Here is a 22,544-nt window from a genome sequence, read left to right as displayed (position 1 = left end):
TGCACCACTAAGAACCTGAACTTTCTTTGGACTGTACCAGACCCAAGGACACCCTAGCTGTGTTCAGAACAACTTCTGCCAACTGCTACCTTATGGTCTCATGGTCTCCCCTTGTAACTATGCAACCATTTCAGATTCCAACCAATTTTTTCTTAACAAGCACCCTTATTTCTTGCCAGCTCCAATTATAATTCTTGATAAACAACTCATGCAATGAACTGTTACCTTGTGGTTTTTGCTGTGAATGAAAAATATTGCCCACCATATCAGTAAACAAAGGCTGCTGTGGCCATCAAGTCATTAGCCACTACCCCTGCCCCTGTGGGACTGGAGGGAACTTAGAATGGAGACTAGCAGGCAACCCAGCCTCTGCTGCCACCTGCTGTGGTGCACCTTGAGGGAATTCAGGATCGAAAAGAGCAGGATACTGGCCCTAGACAGCCAGGTGCATATCAAAGGAATGATTTCAATCAGCCCAGACTCTTGCATCTTCCCATACATAGAAAAGCACTAAATTCCTTAACTTGGGATACCTGGTTTTCTTTAATTAAGGGTAGTTTTTTGATGTTCCAACTACCTGGTCTTTGTTGCAAAAAGTCCTATATATCCTGGCTCCTCCCCTACCCCTTTGAAGCAGTCTCTAAGAGACTGCCTCCTGGGCTCAAGTCCTCAGAAAGTCCACCGAATAAAACATAACTCTCAACTTTTAGGTTGTGCATTTTTCTCCAGTCTACATTGCCTTTCTAAGACTCTCTCTCCCATTTTGGAGTTTGGTGGAACACAATTCAAGTGCTTGTTGAATCTGTGTTTCCCAGGCTGCAGCTCAAACAGGCCCCAAATAAACACCTTTTTATTTCAATCAGGTCTGTTTCTAAAATTTTGATTGACAGTTAGATTCAGACTGTGAGTTAAGGTAGATTCTTTGTGACCTCTTTGTTTATGAATTTATATCAAAACCTCTCCAAAACTTTCATTTTCATCTTCTGGAACTTTTGCTTAAAAATATGTCACAACTGGGCAATAATTTCACTTGCTTATTTCCAAATATCTATGTACATTTAAAACATAAAATCTGAACTCTTCTAAAACATTAACTTTTTTTTAATCCAGGGTTATATCCCAGAATATCTGTAAAGTTTATAAAAATTCTGCATTCCTGGATCCCCTCAGATATCAAGGATAAACTGCATGGGGTCCAAATATACATAGTTTTTAAATGCCCCAGAAGCAGCTCCGATGTGCATTTAAAGGTCACCATCTGGAGGGTGGGGCCTCCTCTCAGATGGCAGAGCAAAGAGCTTTGCAAATCCTCCTCCTCTCCAAAAAACTAGGGCACTGGAAAACATTGTCAAAACCAATCATTTTAGGAACCCAGTAACCAGCCAAAGTTGAGCAACTAACGGAGAAGAGTTTCTTCCTGGAAAACTGAGGACTGGTGGGTAAGAAGAGGGGGAGTCTATGGTCTTCCTGCCTGGGGCTGCTCCCACCCCTGCCTATCTCTGTTCAACCTCTACCAGGGAGGGGCTGCCATGGAAACCGGCAACTTTGCAGCCTGAGGGTCTGACCCCATTTGAAGTCGAAAGTGGAAAAATCTCACATCTAGGCATTGTCAGAAGCACTAGTGTCCTTTGAGGCAAACAAATGCTGATGGCCGCCAACCTCACAGCAGGTCTAAAATTGCACTCCCACGGGGGCCACTCCCCAGGCCAGTGGACTAGCCATAAATGCAGCCGGAAATGAGATCCTGGACATGACAGAGCCACGAGGGCTTTGATCAACTCCCACACATCCTCGGCTGACCAGTAGGACCTAACAGGGCCTGGTGGAAATAAAAGGCAGGGCAAATACGAAAACTCCTGAATTTTAAATATGTTCCCCAATCCACACAGGGCTCCATCAGCAGAGGCTGGAAGCCACACTGGATTGAGCTGTTTGAGCACAACTTCTGGCTGATCACTGACTACACTACAGAGACCCAAGTGCAACCCTAGGAAACAAGACAGACATAAAAGTAAGAACCAAACTACTGTCTCAGGACAAAACTGAAAACATAATTCTACAGAAAGATGAGCAAGTTGCTCCCCGGTTCTGAAAAGCATAAAGCGGCAGAATGAATTCCTATTTGGACCATTCTTCATTTATTCAAGTACTATTTATATTTATCTCAGCTTAGACCAGACAGTGTGCTCAGTGCCCAGTTACAACGGAGAACACGACAGATATGGTTGAAATTAAAGAGTTCATTCTCGAACTAGAGTTTGCTCTTCAAGGTCTCAGGATTTGGGCAGACCACTCTGGTCTTGCACACAGTCTCAAATTTCTAAACGTACATGGTTTTTATGACAAACCATACTTTAACTAACAAATTTGAAGTAGTCAAATACATAATGAAGTAACTGTAAGTGAGTTTGTTTTATCTGGTACAAAGAAAATAACGTTAAAGCACAACTAAGGCATCTGTGTTCTAGCGTGAGCTCCAGTAGCCTCTGAGTAAGAACACTCTGCGGAGCTCAGCTTCATTATTCATACAGTGAACAAGGCAAAACAGGTTTGACTGAATTTCTAAGCTGATTCCTTGATCTCAAATTCTATGATTATTTGTACAGGTATACAAGGATACACATTAACATAAAAACATTTCTAGGAAACCTATCCAGGCTGACTTTAATGAATGCAATCCATCCGTAACTAGCACAGCATTTGTAAACACATTTTAAAAGTGCTATTTAAAGAGCTTGTTTTCTTAAATAGATAAAACACTGCATTTGAAACCTTATTTACAAGATTCGGCGGCAGACTTTATTTTAATATGAGGTGTTGGAGTCAAACTGTGTGTCCTAATATATCCACAAAAATTATGAGGCTCATAATTGCCTAGATTTTATTGTATCAGGAAGATCATGACCTTTGATATTTATTTTTTTAACAAATGTTGTATAGTGATTAGTGTGTCTCAAACATTGTTCTAACCACTCTACACGTATCAATTCATTTAATCCTCAAACCATTCCTAAGAGCCACTATTATTAGCACATCTGTTTACACACAAGGAAACTGAGGCACTAAGAGGTTGACTGACTTGCCTAAGGTACTAGGAGGCAAGGTGAGATTAACTTCCTCTTGGCTAGTAAGTGGCACATAGCCTGGATTCAATCTCAGGTCAGCTGATGCCCAGGCCCCAGCCTTTCATCTACTCTGCCCTGTTGCCAGAGTGTATAAACCTATGCCCTTGTGATGTAAGACAGTACCTACAGAGGGAAAGGACAGCAGTTGAATTCAAGAAAATAACACATCATATTTCCCTTAAACACATGCATACACACACGCATGCGCACACACACAAACCCTCACATTCTCAGACAGCCTTTATATATACACAAAACCAAAGGATAAGTTTGACAGATTTGAAATTTACCGAAAAAGGTATATGTAATATATATATTTTATATATATTTATATATATAAAATATATATATTTATATATATATATTTTACACACATATATAAAATATATATATATGTGTGTGTGTGTGTGTGTATAAAATACATATATAAAACCAGAGTAGTGGAGATACAGAAGTTAAGGTTTTAGTGTTTTAGAGTTTTGGGGTTAAATTTCTAGTGCCTTACTTTATTTTACAATCCAAATATGAACCCCCAAAAATGTTCTGTCATCAGCAAATGTGTTGTACATATAACGTCAATTCCACACCACCTTTATGCAATACCAAAATATGTAGTTTCACAGTTCAATGTGTATATGACAGATACACCCTTTATTTACCAATCTGAAAGAATTACCTGGCTCATTCAAGGAAACTCTCTTACCCCTGCTTAAATTAACATGTACCAGTTTCACCTTCCAGGTCCTTGATGTTGGTCGAATCATTTTAGTCCTCAGGGTCTCTGCTCTCTAATATCCTGTGCTTCTGCCCTTGTCACCCTGCATCTTTGTTCTGTCCACAGTGGCATTTATACTTTTTAAATGCACACTGGATTTCATACTCAGATTCTGAGTCTTCCTTGTGAGTGCTGAGAGATTAATTACGAAGAAGTGTTTGATAACAAGCAAATGTGTTTCATATGGCTGAGATGCTCATGTCAGGCCTCGGAGGCATCCTCAGACACTGATCGAAAAGTTATGATAGAACTCCACTGACCGAACAATGAAAACGCCAAGAGACATGAAATGAGGTGAAAAAGAGGACTTCAGAACCTTCTCATTAGTGCGGAAAACACACAGTGGAGAAGGAGCGCAGGCAAGCGTCACTGTCGCCATGGAAGGACTGCAGCAGTTAAAAGAAAGGTGGGAGCTAATGACATGCCAGATAAGAAGCAGCCCTCTCTGGAGCATCTCATGACATTCCCTTCTGAGGACAGGGAGCCTGTCCCGTGTATCCTGTCATGCTTCTGAGTCAGTCTCTGCAGCAAAGAGACCGTTTCGCTTAAGTTTTTAATTAACGTGTGTCCTTGCTGACAGGCGTTGTGGATGAGGCACTCTTTCCTTCCTATTATGGCTCAGACTAGATTTAATTACAGTGGAAATGAATCAAGAAACATGACTTCCGGCGTAGCACGTTAAATGTCGGCAGAGTAACGACATTAATTTCCTGTTTTAAAGGATCAGAGTCCTCCCATCTTTAGTCTGAGTGATGTGACGTGAGAACGATTTTAGGAAAGAGGTTAGTGACCCAGAGACCCTGCACGCCCACAGGAAGATTGCTTGTTAGCTGTAATTTTTTGGATAGTTGCTTTGTTTGGATAACGACTTAGTTTTATTTCGTGCATATACATAACTACACGCACGTAAATGAACGGTGCCCTTGAAGTGTTATAAACAAAAGGACCAGAGCCCTTTAACTGGGTCTAAATGAGCTAAGGAACTCTATCCTACATGCAGATTACCAAGATCCGGCCACATTCTTTTTTATTCCCTGTAATAAGTAGAGGGAATATTTAAAATTATTTTATCTTTCATGTCATGAGCTCTAAGCCATGGAAATGCACTGTTGTTACTAAATGTTTAGTCCTCCAGCAAAATATGTATTTTGGGGGGAAAAAAAAACCTAAACCTTAAAATGACCTTAAAAGAAAGAAAGTTGAAGATATGTGGGGTACCTTCTCATACAGTCCAGTGCTCGGATGAAGAAGTCCTTGTGTAACTGGTGCTCATCCCTCAAGATGGAGCACTGTTCCAGCGTCACCGACATCGACGTCCTGTCTTTGGCACTTTTACAACAGGTGAAACGAATGCCATTTAGTTTGCGACAAATCTGTAACAGACATATAAACAGCTTACTGTTTATTTGTAGATCACTCTAAAGTGCTGGAGTCCCTTAACCACTTCTTGTCTAAACCCACCAAACTCATGCTAATTTACAGTAGTCAGTTGGTTCACTCTGCCCTCTGGAATGTAAAAACATTACCTTTTCATTTCAAAAGCTGGTGGAATCCATTTAATTTATTTAGCTCTTTGTGAGGTGTGGGGCTGTTGAAGCCATTTGAGACAGTAGATATCCAGCAGAGGCAGCAGTGCCCCAGGAGAGGGGACCAGAGCCGCAGGGGATAATAAGTAACAATCACAGTTCAGAAGCAATACCTTAATAGTGAAGGGGGAAAAAATAATCTCTCTTTCCTGGATCAGTCATTTGATTGGAATCTTAAATAGCTAGTAATCTTCTTATTGTACATTTAAAACACCTTTGCTAGTCTCGGTTGTATGTTATGAGATTTCAAACATCCACATGGTGCCAAGTGCAGCAGACAAGGAAACCACTCATCAATGCAACTAATAAGAATAAAGACACCAAAAATGGCCAATGTTAATTGCATATCTACTGTACAATGCTAATAAATGTCATATAGATTTGCTTTTTTAATTTAATTGCACATGAACCCTGGAGGAAGGTATATTAATCTCATTTTACGGATGAGGAAATGGAGGTTTGGATAGGTTAAGTGACTTGTGCACAACAGAGCAGAGCCAGGATGCTAATATAAGTCTACCTAACAAGGATCAAGTCTTTAACATCTGGTCCTTTTCTGTTTCTCTCTGTAATTACTTCTTTTTGTTATTCTGATGTAAGCCAGGAGAAGAATCTCTGAGTGGCAATAATTTACGGTCTCACTGCTTTATGGTTAACAGGTGAATCATTCCATTCTTTTCCCAAGCCCATAGTAATGCTCTGATATGAGATACCAATAAGCATCTTTAGCATCAACAATGTTAATCAACATGCACTTAAAATCCATCTAATATGATATCATAAGACCTGCTTTATTATCTGCCAACAAGGAGGACTTAACACTTGCCTGCTTTGAAGAGAGAATATAATAATACAGTTTATCAAGGGTTTTTAACCATGATTTAATTGTGATTTTGATACTTACCTTAGGCTTTTCAAGTCCTTATTAGACCTAAGGTACTTTTTCACTATTTCCAATGTAAATGATTAAAGACATATGAGAGCATGATTTCACCATATTATATTTTTTCCTCTATGAAACTCTAATGCTTTCAAATAAACAGTATTTCAAAATTTAATATAAAATAACAAAGGCTTGACTATATTTATAGTAATAAAATATAGACCTCAAAGGCCACTTACAAGAAATGAAATGTAAAAAGAATGGATATTCTTTGAAATGTATGGTCACAATTATATGCAACCATCCTGCAAAGATATTTCATGTTACAAATTTAAAATAAAAAAAAAGCAAGGGCAATTCCATTACAGCAAATAGGTGGGGTCCTGGTTTCTGTATTTCTACAACTCGTTTTGAACTATATGAGCTTAATTTAACATACCTGATTGGCATTTGGTCTTTTGAAATTCTCACTTTTATTTGTTTAAATTCATTCAAGATAAAAACCAAACAGCCTTCCATTTTTCAATTAAAATGTAAGATATTAACAAAAGCAGTATTTCATTAACAGATTTAAAGAAGAGAGGAAAATTAAATAGAGACAGAAATAAAAGTTTTCTGGGGTAGGGGAGGGTATAGCTCAAGTGGTAGAGTGCATGCTTAGTGTGCATGAGGCTTTGGGTTCAATCCCCGGTACCTCCACTAAAATAAATAAATAAAACCTAATTACCTACCCCTCCCCCACAAAAAAAACCTAAACAAAAGAAAAAAAAGGAACAGCAACTGATTAAAAAAAATTTTTTTAAAAAGAGTTTTGGAAAACGTCAAAGGGAATTTCTATATTTCTTCATTTTTAACAGTATTATTAACGTCCTTGGTTTACAAAAAGGATACCAAGACTCATGTATTAGCTTACAGACATGGTATTAATAATAATAATCAATATTACTACAGAAAGCCAAAATTGTACACTGTAAGTGCTGTATGTTTATCAAGGCAGGCAATTATGCATTCAATAGTAAGCTGTGAGTAAGCCATACTTACTTGGTTGAAATATATATTTCAAAAAAACTTTCAGAAATTTCCGGGAAAAATTTTTATATGTTCAAAAGGGAATAACTATATAGACTAGAGAAAATATTCATTTGTGGTTACCCCTGTGCATCCTTCATTTACCAATTTACATAATCATATGATATGTATATAACAGCATATGTCTACTTTCCTAAGCTGTCAGATAGCCTTGGTAAATGATCCAACTACTTTTGTGCTATCATGTTATTAGCAATGTAGCAAAAATAACTTACAACCTACCTTTGTGAAATTTTTTGTGAGAATTAGCAACCATAGCAAATCTTGAAAATATAAAGGGCTGCCACACTGGAGAAAGAACTATTATAAATAACCTTCATGTAATGCAGTATGGTGCTAAGTGGGACCAGTGTAAATGAGCTGTCTGAAAGCAATGTTTCATGCTGTTACCTTTGATGTTCTTCCCTGGGGCTCCAAGAGGGCATGAAGGGAAACTGAAGTAGCTTTCCTCTGCCTTGCTCTTGGTAAATTATTTTATATAGACTCATGGTAAATTATCCATTTCTTTTCCCAGAAGAGAGTAAGTCATATTGGATTACAACTGAAGGGCTGGCAGTAGAGGGGAAGGTTTTGTTTTAAACACTATTGATAGAGAATGAACAGAATATGTGAGAAGCTCCACTGTGAACTCCAAATTACATGAGCAACATGGGGCAGTAACTACAAATACGGCACTCATCATAAAGATATCCAATGTGTGCCTTTCCTGATGAAAAGATCCTTTCCTAGTGAAAGGATCTCTGGGTCTGAATGTTTAACAAAATTCGTAAGTTCATGTGAGCTATTCCTGAACAGTTGCCAGACAAGAGCTTAGAAAACTACAGGCAAAATTTTTCTCTTTCAATCTTATAGAAACCTGAAGTGGGAAAGCAGGTAGATTGTCTACCTTGAGAGAGCCATTAAATGAGAAAGAATCATACAAAATATAGCTCATTACCCCAAGAGCAATCCATCAGGGATAAACTCTATGCCAATATCTAAAGTAACCAATGCATTTACAAGCTCATTAATTTAACAATATGTCCAGGAGCCTGACTGAGGCTGTGAGTCTGAGATCTCATAACCACATTCTTTGAAACCACATGTCTGTAGAGCAGCACTTCCAAATCCTGACTGATACCAGTGATTGACATTGCAACATGTGAGATCAAGAAAATCACTGAGACTTAATTTTAACCTCAAAGTATCAAACACATCCTGAATTTATAAGAAAAGCCAATGAGTAAGATTCTTTCTAGTTGAATTTATCTTCTTCCATCTTGTATTCTAGTCTATTGACAGACTAGATGCCCAATTTCCTGGATAATGGAGAGTGACATCTGGTAACCCAAAGTGCAGCGGTCAAGTCTCTACATAGCAGAGACCCAGTAGTGCTCACTGATCATTAAGGTGACAGGGAACAAGATGGGAGAGGGCTCACCGTTGCAGCCAGCCACATAATTTCTACATTCTTCCTCTTTTTGGCTTGGATATTTTGATGGAGATTTTCTAATAATCCTTTTAAATCATTTTGTTCTTGAAAATGTGAAATGTCTGAAAAAAAAAAGAACAGAGGAAAAAAAAAAAAAGGAAACCATGTTAGTACTAAGCAGCCCATGGAGTTTTCTTTAATGTTTGCAAATGCAATTTCTGCAACAACAAATGCCAGTTGGAGCAGAGAGTATCTGAGGATAATCACACTTATTAATCCTTCCAGTTTTACTCTCCACTTAGAAATATGCCTCAGTCCCCCTTATTCCCTGTGGTGTGTAACTGTGGTGATGCCACTTGGTCATAAAATACTAAGAAGGGAAACGTCTTTCACGACGATAGCTGCCTCACTTCAACCAAAGTGTACAACGTGAAATACAACTTTCCACTTTTTCCTACTGAGCAGCTAGTCTGAATCGTGGGACTCTATCAAACTGAATATCTCAGACGTGGAATTTGAAAGTTCAGCTAAAACACATGAAGTCAGCTTCTATAGAGCAAGATTCCTCAATCTAGACAATACTGACATTTTGGGCTGGATAACATTTTGTTGTGGGGAGTGGGCCTATGTTCTGCATTGTAGGACGTTAAGGAGCATCATTTAGAAGCCTTCTCGCTGTGACAACCAAAAATATCTCCAGTTGTTGCCAAGTGTTCCTTAAGGGCAAAATCTATCCTGGTTGCGAATAACTTCGGTTAAGAAGCACGGGTATGGATGGAAAGAGGAACAACACAAGAGGCGATAGTTAATTATATAAGACAACTGGGGAGGGAGCAGGCAATGACTGACTGCCCAGATCTCTACATACTAATAACTAGAGCTTGGGTAACAAATGTCATATGGTTTATATTAAAATCTAAGGCAATGCACATTATGACACAAGTGTCTCTGAGACTCGGTGAGATGGAATTCAAGACTAGAATACAGTGATGAAAACAAAAAGCCTTTGTAAGAGAGTAGTTGCAACAGCACCGTATGGTATGAAAATACACTCTACTGTGGAATCCATAAACTGAGGGATGAAGAATTCCTCAGAGCTTTATTTGAGGCTAAAAACAGGAGAAAATACATAAGAACAGTATGAACTACATCTAGGGTATCCAGGCACACTGAAGAAATAAATCCATGATACATTCCTGAATCAGATCACAAAAAATTACACAAATAAGCTTTAATCATAATGAAGCTTGGCACCTTCCAAAATTGTACCAGATGTTTAACTTTATTAAAATAATATTTCTGAGTAGTTCTTGACTTTAGCTCCAAAGAGTAGAGGAAATATCCTAGTAAACTGTACTAGCAATCTGTATCTTCGAAAGAGTGGACGTGATTGGTAAAACGGAACTGTCCATAGAAAACAATCATCTATCATCTTGAATTCCATGACCACAGACTAGAAGAAAGTCAGGTACAATCTAGATTCATACCCTGTATTAGGAAGGTGAGATTCAAAATGTTCATACAAATATATGCATGATTCCACTTTATTGGTTCCGAAATGGGAAAACTGTCAAAAATCAAATCCTTAATATGTTAACTATAAATGACTCTCTTAAGAAAGAGAAGCTTTGACTAAAGATATCGCATTGCTAGGTAGGAGACTATCTAATACAGAGAGATTTTAACAGGACATGGCCCAAGAATAAAGGGAAGGCGGTATAATGGAGAATGCCTTGAAGAGAGTTGCAAAACCAACTCAAGACGCTACAGCTCATCAAAGAAAGTAAGGACAACAAGGGTGTCTTCTAATTGATACTTGGAGCACACGAGAAGTAAGTCAGGTCTACCAGCACTGCTCCTAATGTTCATAAATGGCAACCAAAGCAAAACCCGAAACAGTCCCTGAATTAGAACTCTAAGCAGCAATTTTAAATTGTGTACAAATATGTTATTAATACAGAAAGTGCCCTTGACATTGCTGAAAGGAAAAAATGGTCATATTAGTAAATGAATCTGTGTAACATGTGAGTGTGCACGTGTGTACATGTTTACCTCTCTTTCTATTTGAATGTAGGCAGAGCTAGATATCCGTTTAGATACTAACAGTGTCCATCTTTAGGTTGTTGGGATTTAGGGTGATTTTTCAACTGCATTTTTTATGTCATTTGGGACCTTTAAAATACATATGTATTGTTTTAAAATAATACAGTGGTTTTAAGAGCAAGGGAGAACAGAGTAAATATGTTTAACAAAAGGGAAAAAAACAAAGACCTGCTCTCTAGGTCTCCACAGTCTAGTAGGGTGGGATCGATTTTTAAACCATTATTAACTGCAGTAAAGTGTACTGTGGACTATGATACAAGCCAGTACAGGTATGGGGGCCTAAGAAAAGGATTGGTCAGTTTTCTAAAGAATGGTTGGATGTGGAAAGGTTTCTATTAAAGGTAATGCTTTGTCTACAGAGAGCATTTGAGGCCAAAAGAAACATGTCAGCAAAGACATGGACTGACGAGGCAGTACTGTAGAAGCAGGGAGCTTGCAGTTCACCATGTCCTTGGAGGGCATGGTCCCAGAGGCAAGAATTAGGAAGGGCCTGTTCTGCTATTCTGGGATATCTGAGCTTCATCCTCAAAAATGGAAGCACCTGGTAAATTTTAAATATGGACAATATCATTTCTGAGAGGCCCTCAAGACACTTTCTGAAGTCACCTCGTACAAAACACTTTCAAACATTTTTTTAAAGCAATACAGAATAAGAATTTTACTTTCTTTAATGTCCCACAGCAGGTGTGCATACACATTCACCCTTCTGCAACAACACTTTTATAAAATAATATTTACCCTTAGAGAGTACACTGCACCCTGAATATATTTTGTTCTATTCCATCAAGCTTTCTTTTGAGTGTTGGTCCCAACCCACCAAATTGATTTCACACCTATAAGGTCAACACAAAAAACTTGCAAAGCACTGATTAAGGGCAACTCCATGGCCAAGTTGCTTAGGTGACTTTTTCACAAGGTTCACAGTCAGAGGGAGTCAAGTCAAAAATCCAGTCTCCCAACTCCTATGCCAGTAATTTCCCTCAAATCTGCGTTAGCGTCTTCACAACTGGTGGTACAAAAAAGCAATCTAGTATTAACACAGTGGACCAGCTTCTTGAAAATTCTGAGACTCCAGAACAAAGCATAATAAATTTTCAAAGTAATTTAGTTTCATAGTTGAGATGGAGATTTTTTAAACAGCCATTTAAAACAGACTATAAGGTTCCTAAAAATAAGTTGAGCAAATGGCCATCTTTTGCACATTTCTACCCCATAAAGATAGTGCTATCAGATACACAGAAATGATATCCGACAGAAATTTCACCCCTTCTCCCTATGGCATGCTTTTTAGAAGAAGGTCATCTTGATGTTTTTAAAATTTCAGCCACTGCTTCTATTTTTGTAATGATGGAACTTGCTTATTCAGAGCACACCCCTATCAGTCCAACACCCTGGCTGCTGCCAATTGTTTTCAACCTGACAAAAATCCTGCAGGCTGTAGAAATTCAGGTCCAGTTCTGGAAAGTAGTAGCATTAATAAAGACTATTACTGTGCATTACTAGGTGAAATTTCAAGATATAATGATCGATCCTGATATACCAACTGAAAATCATGGCATACAAGGAACATGGCTTTAGACTTAGAATGAGTTTCCTACAATGTAAATAAAGCCAATAAATCTTGCTTTTGCTACTCACTCCGGCACTTCTCTAGCACCAAATTTAGACAGAACAATTGACTCTCTATACCAACCTCCATAAGAGCATTCTTTTTTTTTCAGGTGGAGTTCAAGAAAGTAACCAGAAGTTGAAAGGTATAAGAATGTTCATTGCCCTATCGCTTATAATTAAACAGCAGCAAGAAATTTAAATGATCATAAAGAGAAAAGAAAAACTGTCAGGTATATGTGTGTGTGTGTGCGTGTGTGTGTATGTGTATGTATGTGTGTGTGTGTGTATATATATGTGTGTGTGTGTATATATATATATATATATATATATACATATATATATATATATCCCTGACAAGAAATATTATATAATAGGCCAAATGAATAAACGTGCTGTATATATCAACAGATATATACTAAAAACTATGGAGCAAAAAAAAAAAAAAGATTCATACAAGATAATAGCAGCAATATAAAGTTAAATGTACAAAACTGTACCACATTTTTATGGATACATACCTATGCAGGAAAAATATGTATGAGAACATAAAGCACCAAATTCAAGGTACTGATTTTCTCAGAGAAGGGAAGGTGAGGGATAGGAACCATAAAAGGTACAAAGGGGGCTTCTACTCTGTCTATAAATAGTTGTTTCTTACAAAATTTCTGAGACTGAGTGATGGGGTCCCCAGTGTTTGTACTTTATGATCTGCTCCTTCTTTTTGTTTGAAACATTCAATATTCTTTTTAAAGAAAGCACTGAGCCAAGATTCCAGGAAAATGGCTTCTAACGCTAACTCCATCCCTGCTTTGACGTGTGGTCATAGGCGATTGCTTAACCCTCTGTCCTTAGTTTTTCAACTGCAAAGTGAGGACAATGACCATGACACGCTTCATCGACTTGTAGTGGAAAACAATTAATAAAAGTCTTGGCAGAAGAGGCCACATTATTAAATTCTGTGTCAACTCTGAAAAACAGAGGCAGACATTCGTCCTAAGGAAGTGTACATAGCCTCAGATAGGAAGCCTATTTTCTTAGACAAAAGCCTGAATTTACCCAAAGTAAGAAATAGGCTCTCACAGACAGATGCATAGACGATCGTGACCTCAAACATTCACAAAGCCGGTGACTATCCTCTTGCCACTCCCCAATGGATCAGAAGAGCCAAGTTCAAAGTCCCTTTGTAGTGTCTGTTTTTCCTTGCTTTGTCAAATGGGATTTCTTTAACAGCAGTTCTGAACATGACATTGATGTGACTCAAAGGCAGGGAGGGTCTGACAAGTGAACAGGAGTGGGACCATGTGCTTCTACGTGCTCTCAGCTCACTGAGCTGTGATGCTAAGGAGGCCAAGGCAACAGCTTCATCACCTCCTGGTCAAATGATTTTATGCAGTTAGAGAATGTTCCAGCATAAAATGAAAATTACAGCTGCCTTCCCGTCACCTGTTCCACCCATCTTCCCCTAAGTTGCAGGCACAACATTTACAGAGATCAGTCACACCGAAGTCAACTGGTATATTCCCGTCCCCTTTGAAATTAGGATGAGTTCAAGGAAGAAAACCTAAATCTAAGCCAATCAGTTTGACTCTGACCTCAGAAATTGTTTCAGGGTTATGTAAGTGATCTATGCTGTTCCTCCTGAGTGAAGCTCAGGACTCTATAAAGGGGAAGAGGGAAGGAAAGCTCTCTTTAGCTTTGTCCGAGCATACAGTTGAGAGTGGGAATAATTGCTCATGCCAGCAATCCCTTCATCACAAAGGGACTAGATGTAGGATAAAGTCAACAATAAAAGTGACACAGTGGTGAAACAGGACAGAGAAGTGTCCTTTGGTACTGCTAAGCCACTGAACCAACCCTCTCTTAAAGGGTGGCCTGCCTTGCCACTGAAATGTCCAGTTTTGTTAAACAATGCCTGTTTGAATGAGGGTTACTGTCACTTGCAACCAAAAGCATTCTAAGGCAAATACATGGTTATACAGGCGCTTTTAACATTGACCAGCCATAGTGCAAATGTGTCCTGTTGTTTTAGAGATGAGAAAATGACAAGGAAGAGTATTTATGGAAAGCAGCACATCAGTCACTTCTACAGTGATGGTTTTAAAACAGGGCCCCACGTTCTTTGACCCTCCTTCTACTGAGAGATGGAATTTTTGTACCTTCATCTGGAAGCTGGGTGGGCTTGCAACTGTCTTGACTAATAGAATATGGCACAGATGATGCTATGTGACTTCAGATGCCGGGTCATAAAAGTATGTAGCTCCTGCCTTATTCTCCTGGAATTTTGCTCTCTGTATTCCTTTTCAGGAATCTTCTAAGAGCTGAGGCACTATGCTAGGAGAAGCCTATGTCACATGGAGGATCCCATTTAGTTACTCCAGTCAGCAGCTTCAGCTGAGCCCAGCCTTTGAGTCATCCTAGTCCAGATGACAGAACGTGAGTGCAGAAGGCTGAAGATGACTCCAGTCACCTAAGGGGCCCCAGCCATTCTTCTTTTCAGCTCAGGTCCCAGATATCATGGAGTGGAGAGAAACCATCTCCACCCACCCTGTATGAATACCTAACCCACAGGATCTGTGAGCACGAATAAAATGATTCTGACTTTATATCAGTAAAGATGGGATAATTTATTACTTAGCAATAAATTACCAGAACAACTACAGTAAAAACACCTTAGAAGGGACTGTGCTCTTAAGTAAGAAAAAAATGAACATTTGAAGAACAATGATTTCACAGTCCACTCCAGTTAGTACTATATGCTGTAATACCAAATTTTTCTATAATTAATTCTGAAACAATAATAGCTAAATGTACTAGCAAGCAAATACAATTAGGTGAAAGCCATTGAGATGTCTTAAAATTGGAAATTATGCTCTTTTAGAGGCTGTAAAATCTTGAAAATTATAAAAGAAAAAGCCCCACTGAAACCAGCTTTACTTAAATTGTATTTCTAATATCCAGTTTTTGAAAAAGGCAATATAAGAAATCAATTATCAAACTCCCAACCTGATCAGAGCTGAATAATATTTTTGACCTACACATTTTCATTGTTTCTTCTTATGTAAATTTCAAGGTTGCATCACTCAGAGCAAAGGAAAAGACAAACTTCAAAACTAATTGTTCAAATAAATTAAAAGCCATGTTTTAACAATTCATTTAGAATTTCCTCACTCACTATTGCACATTGAAGGCCATGAGACTTGGATTGTAGAGAGAAGCGTAGAATTATAAAATATTAACCTTTTTCCTATTTTTTTAAGAAGCATTCATGATTTAATTTTAGAATCTTCAAACAATTTAGAGTCATGTCAAGGGTAAGGAGATAAACTGTCGGTAGGTGACTCTCAAAAATGTAAGTTTTGCTCTCCTCAAGATACTGGTATTAATTCAGGTCAAATTCAGATATTTATCTCCAAAGGGAAGATGAGTCCTAAGATTTCTAACACCCACCTCCCTTCTCACTGTGGGGGCGATGATCTTATCCTAACAGTGATGAGTTCCAAAATGAAAAATGTGCTTTTCTCAAAAGATTACCAGAAAAGCAGAGAATATGAAAAAAGTTCAATAAGGTTACTATAGATAGCTATTTGAAGGATTACAGACATGACTGAGAAGAAAAGAGGCTACTGAATGGAGGAGAGGCAAGTTAGTTCAAATGGTAGGAAGAGCTTTACAATCAAATTTAACTGGATCAATAATAAGTTTGTATACAGGAGAAATAGAACTCTCTTGAGAAGCTCAAAGTGCACATAATCATTGTCTTCTCCATCTTGCTAACATTTGTAAGTGCAGTGTGGGTGTGACACCTTCTCATCACAGAAACTGGCACTGGAAATATTAACATCCTTTCTCTGGTGAGATAATGGCAGAACGTACTTTCAAGTGCAGGTATATACATATTAATTATTCTCAGTTAGCTGATAATCAAGTGGAGGCATTCACAGCATCAAGTCATTCACCCAAGTGAACTTCCAGTTGAATTCCTATCTTTTGATTTTATGGCATTTTGGGCAGACTTATTAGACTGGTTTACTGGGAGTCCAGCCAATCTTTAATAAGTGAAGTCTGAAGCAAGGAGAGCCCCAGTGAGAAGGAAAGAATGTACAAAAATGTAAGGATGGCTAAAAATCTGAGTCTTGACCCACACAAATTTGAGAACAGGGCTAACCAAAATAACTGATGTGTCTAATTTGTGAGGACCATGTAATAACATGGAAGATGCAGGGATCAATGCTGAGTTGAACAAGGAGGTGGCCATTTGTATGTGTGTATTTGAGTACGTGTATGTATCTTTGTTACTTGCAGTGTTTGTATTTGCTGCTCTGATCCAGACCACAAGTTAATGGGCACTAAAAGACTCTGCCTGTGGTTTTATGCAACCATAGAAAATTAAAATTGAGTATTGTTTTGTATCACTCTTCTTTTCAAAAAGACACAGGAGTGCTTCAAAAGACATCACAATTAAATAAAGTATTTTTAATCTTTACCAGTATTAAAAATTTCAAGAGGTAAGTGCATCTGAGTTTTTTATGCAATGAATTGAAAATAAATTTGTAATTATAAAAATGTAGAAATTATAAACAGAAAAATCAAAGTCTGCTGCTGGAAATACTCTAGTATTTTTAAATCTACAATTTTAAATTTAGAAGAGCAGAAGCCCATAGACAGCCATGGAAGAATAGCAGTGGTGAAGTGATAAGAACACTGAACTGGGAGTCAAAAAAATCATAGAATTTAGCCCTGTTCTCCCATCAGCTAGGTGTGTGAACTTAACAGAATCTATCCTGAATCCCAACCCCTCATAATAAATGATAGGGTTAAACTAGATCAGTATTTCTTAAGCAATGTCCTGAGGAACACTTATTTAGTAAGACGCTCATGAATATTTCGTGCGTTTTTGTGTGTGTGTGTGGTGGTCCTATTACGCAATCAAAATGCTATTTTAAATAAAATTAAATAGGTGCAGACACTATAGATTAGGGTTGGCAAACTATGGCTGGCAGGCTAAACCCAGCCAATTCTGTGTTTTTATAAACACAGGTTCATTAGAGTTCAGCCAAGTACATTAATTTACATATCGCCTATGGTTTATTTTGCACTACAATGGCTGAGTCAAAGAGTTGTGACAGATCACATGGCCTGCAAAGTCTGAAGTATCTACTTTCTGATCCTTTACATTAAACAGTTGATGGCTGCACAATAGACCTTCTGAAAACTTTCAGTGTGATAACGTCAATTCCAAAATCATTTGACGATAGAATTCTTTTATTCTCCAACAATTATTAGCAGAAAGAGTGTTTTCTGGAATAGTTTAGATTAGATTATTTCCAAGATCCAATTGTTCTCTGATTCTTCAAAACATCCAACTAAATAACCCAATTTATCCCATTTATTCCATTCATTCATTCAACAAATATTTATAGAGTATAATGTATGTGCTAGACAATGTTTTTGGTAGTTGGAGTATAAAGTTAACAAATGAACAAGAAGACTTGTCCTCATGGAGCACACATTCTGGGGAGGAGATACAGCCAAGCAAGGTGTGTGACATACTGTATTCTACCTGGTGACAGATGTCATGCAGAAAAATAAAGTGAGATGTGGACCTGGGCATTGGGGCTGCAATTTTAAAGACAGTGGTCAAAAAAGTCTTATTGAGAAAGTGACATTTGGAGAAAGACTTCAAAGGAGGTGAGTGAGCAACCATATGGGGGAAAGCATTTAAGGCAGAGGAAACAGCCAATGACAAGGTTCTAAGAAATAGCAAGAGGTCAGTGTGGGGCAGAATGAAGCAAGTTAGGGCGAGAGAGGAGGAGAGAGAAGTCAAAAGATCGGATTTTTTTTGCCAGATTATTCGGGGCCTTAGAGGCCTTTGTAAGAATTTAGGTTTTAACTCTGAAAAAAAAAAAAAAAGAAAGAAAGATAGGGGGTTATTGGAAGATTTTGAGAAGAGACATGATTAGGTTTTCATCTTTAAAACGTCATCTTGGCTGCTGTGATCAAAGAAGACAGAACGGTGGGTGGAGGGAAATAGCTCAGTGGTAGAGCACATGCTCAGCATGCACGAGGTCCTGGGTTCCGTCCTCAGTACCTCTGTCAAAAATAAATACATAAATAAAATAAAGTTTTAAAAAGCCAATTGTTCTTTTTAGAGAAAAGACTGAATAACATTGAGAGCAGAAATAAAGAGACTGGGAGGAGGTTTTGCCATAATCTGGAAGCAACAATAGCACAGATTTGCACAGAGGTAGCAGTACAGGTGGACAGAACTGGTCACACATTTTGAAAATACAGCCAGTGAAGTTTTCTGAGGGAATGAAAGTGGGATGTGAGAGAAAGAGTCAAGGGTAGCTATGTTTTTTTCTTATCACAGCAATAAAAAGTTGGAAATGATAAAAACTGAAATGGGGAAGATTATGGGAAAAGCAAGTTTTTATTGGCACATCAGGAACAGAATTTGAGGTGATGAGAGACACACATAAGTTCAGGGAAGAGAGATGGGCAGGTGATGTAGGTATGGAGGGGGATAATTAAAGGATGGCATTTAAAGCAATGAGACTGTTCAACAGGGGAGCAGAGTAGACATCCATGCACTGACTCCTGGTACTCTCAACATTTAGACGTCAGAAAGAGAATGCTGAATCAGTAATGGAGGTTGGAACATGGCAACCAGAGAGCAGGAGAAATCACAGAAAAGGGTGGTGGCCTGGAGGCTGAGTGACGAAAGAGAGAAAAAACCACCATGTCAAACCTATTACTTGATCAAGTAGGATGAAGACAGAGAACTGAGCATTAATTTTAACAGAAATCCTGATAAAAACAGTTCCAGTGAAGTTATGTGGACCAAAGGCTGACTACAGTGGGCTTAGGAGAAAATTGGGTAGAGAATAATTGGAGACAATAATCTTCAAATTCCAGTTTTGTCTGCTCTTTGGGGAACATTTCCAACTTTAAAGAAGTCCTGCATTATAACATAATTTTCCCATGTACTGCCAATACATTTTACTCATCTTTCTGTATGTCTATGCAATGCCAAACATATGGATAAAATGTGAAAAATTCCTCAGCCATCTGAATGTTTCCAAATACACATATGTTTGAAATAAAATCAGCAAAATATTTGGATGACTAACTGGATTTTTCATTTGTATATTTGGATGTCTACATAGTATCAAAGTCGAGATGTCTGTAAAACAGAAATCATTATTGCTAATTTAATTATGTCATAGTAACTTATAGTTTCTATTGGAAGGATTGTCATGTGTTAATTTAAGAAAATCCTTATATCTTCTTTTACTTTATATCCTCAAATTTGTTAAAAATACAGAACATTTTATAATATTCAGATTATTCTTTGTGCTTAGGAAACTTAGACACATGAACTTACCTTGACATAATAAATCAAGGTAATCTTGCATTGAACAGAATCATGAAGACAGCTGAGTTGCTTTATATACACATTTCACGTAGGTCGATAAATGTTAAGCAACAAATAAATAAAAGATACAATAGATTTACTATTCTGAACATTTTCACTTTCTTTCACATTCTTGCCTAGAGTACTAGTGAAATGCAAAACACAGATTTACAATTTGATAGCCAAATCGGTAACATTTTACAAATCTAAGCCAGTAGTTCTCAAATCTTATCGTGCAGTTAAACTACCTGGGGACTGGGGAGGTGGGATCTTGTTAAAACACAAACTGCTGACCCCACGTCCAGATGTGGATTTGTTTGACATGACTCCTGCACGCGTAAAAGGTGGGGAGAGGTGATGAGTGGCAGAGAGGTAGGCTGTGCTCATCGACTGCCGGTTTGCTCTCATATCTACCTGAACTTTTCCCATTCTGCTCTTTATCACAGGTAGCCTCACTTCCCAGGCTACTTGCTGCCCTTTGATCCACAATTAAGTGTGGACATGAGGATTAAGGGGGTGATTAGATGGAAGGAATAAGCCAGAAGCCAGTATATTTCTCTCCCGATCTCTTTTTCTTCTGCTGCTTCTGAAAGTGGTCATGGCTTTTCCATGGCCACAGCTCCCATGGGACAACATCTCTGTTCATGGTCCCAGCTTCTGCTGGACAGCCCCTGCCGAGAAGCTGGATCTGGGGGCCGATGGGGGAGGGGGCGGCATTTGTGCTCTGGTGCCACTATATCTGACCTAGGTCCCTTTAGCACCTGGGTTACCCGTTGCCAGGTTCCTGCGATTGCTAAATGCTGGGTGGCTGCATCACCCTGGTAAATTTCTCCCAGATTTCTTCATGTTTATCTCCAATACTCTGCAGTAAATTCTGAGAATGCTTGTTTACAGGACTGGGCTCCGACTAATATGGCTACTAAGAATTTAGTATTATTTTTCATTTGACCACAGGACGATCTAGGCTAGCAATCCTGTCTAATTCAGACACTCTTCTCTACATGATCTTGTTTGCAGGTGAATCATAGCCTGGCCTCATCCCCAAAGTTTATAGCTGAGAGGAAGCAGAGATAAAACAGACACTGGGAAAAGGGAGAAAGGTGATGTGGCAAAGGGTCTACCGGTACTTTTTGTCACCTGCAGCGGAACCTCAGGTGACAGAATAAAAAGTAGCCTCTGATGTCACTGTTCTGTGAATGTTGAGAGGCAGTCCTAATGTTCAGAGAAGGTCTCTTTATATAAATGTGAACGTTTCGGAGGAAATCTAGTATTACCACGAGGGGGAGAAAGTTTAGCAATTTAGAAATTTACTTTGAAACCTGAAATAGTTAACCTGTATCAGAAAGTCCCTTTGTTAATCAGAAATACTCAGATTGTTGAAAGCCTTTTAGTGAGGTATGTGCATGTGTGCTGTGTGTGTGTGTGTGCGTGTGTGTTGTATGTGTGAGTGCACGTGTGTGTGTGCAGTCGCCTGTCTGTGCACGTGCTTGTTAATGTCTTTGGAGATCGTTGCTTTACCTCATTTCCTTACTTTATACATTTATTTCCAGAGCCTGCTGAAGACTGGGGGGCCAGGCTCAGTTTGGATGGCAGTCTAAGGATAGAGGGCTCTGAAAAGCAGGAACAAGAAACACCCATCATAACTTATTTTAAGAACTGAAAGCAGGTTCAAACTCATGGTGGCAGTGAGCCTGTTGTGAGGGTCAGCACACGTGGGCTTCAGTTGTAAAAGGCGAAAGATTTACACGATCTGAAGGGGAGCCAGTTTATATGGGCTTCAGTTGTAGGTAAATGAACAGTAAGTGGATTAATATTCAGATGCACCCTTCTTTGTCTGCAGAGCATCGCCAGTCTATGCAGCACAGAGAGCTGTCAATCAATGTCAGTATTGATTTCATCCCACACTTTCTGGTCTGCAACAGAGCTCATAAAATAACCACTAACAGAAAAAAAAATCCACTTAAGTAGCCTTGATTTTTGTTGATAAACAGGGCAACTCTTCTCTCTGATATTCCAAGAACTCAATATTCCAAGAACTGATTTGTATGCTGTTCCTCAGTGATTTTATCCATTTGTAACACAAGATATCTATTGGCATGTGATAGTGACAGCTCTTCCATCCTCCCTGGCACCGAGCAGTACAGAAAATCCAACAGGGTGACAGGCTAAAAAGTTTGCCAAGACTGAGGGCTGGTTTCTTCCAGAGCACATTATATATCATAAATGCAGCTAATTTTGTTTCTCAGCAACAGTGTGATGTGTATCAATTTATAAGCTCATTTCACATGAAGTACAACTACGAATGACACCTTGGTGGTTCCATTCTTTTCATTCCTTTCAGAAACAATATCCAATGATTTCATTCAGGAAAGTATTACCACATATTTGTTCTAGAAAAATGTCATCTTGATTTACTAGAGAGTTCTGCCTTAAGTTTGAAAAACTGGCTAAATTTTCAGTGGCAATATTTTTAAAAGACAAAGTATTAGACTTTGGGGGTGAGTTGATCCATTCTCTGATCTGACAAAAGCCAGTTTTAGATATTCA

General features: G+C 38.4%; 1 protein-coding gene across 8 annotated transcripts in view; it reads right to left on the bottom strand.

Moving 5' to 3' along the window:
* INPP4B (inositol polyphosphate-4-phosphatase type II B) overlaps window positions 1-22,544 on the bottom strand; it is a 661,544-nt gene that overhangs the window by 42,275 nt on the left and 596,725 nt on the right. For all 8 annotated transcript variants that reach the window (XM_064493334.1, XM_064493318.1, XM_064493311.1 and 5 more), the window contains 2 exons: window positions 8,879-8,991; window positions 5,119-5,273 (listed from right to left, as the gene is read on the bottom strand). In XM_064493334.1, the coding sequence (XP_064349404.1) occupies window positions 5,119-5,273; window positions 8,879-8,991 (268 nt within the window). The remainder of the gene's footprint in view (window positions 1-5,118; window positions 5,274-8,878; window positions 8,992-22,544) is intronic.

This window comes from Camelus dromedarius, chromosome 1 (assembly GCF_036321535.1).
Source record: "Camelus dromedarius isolate mCamDro1 chromosome 1, mCamDro1.pat, whole genome shotgun sequence".
In the NCBI taxonomy this organism is placed as follows: domain Eukaryota; kingdom Metazoa; phylum Chordata; class Mammalia; order Artiodactyla; family Camelidae; genus Camelus; species Camelus dromedarius.
Note: the sequence above shows the minus strand (reverse complement) of the source record. Positions and strands in the feature narration are given on the sequence as shown.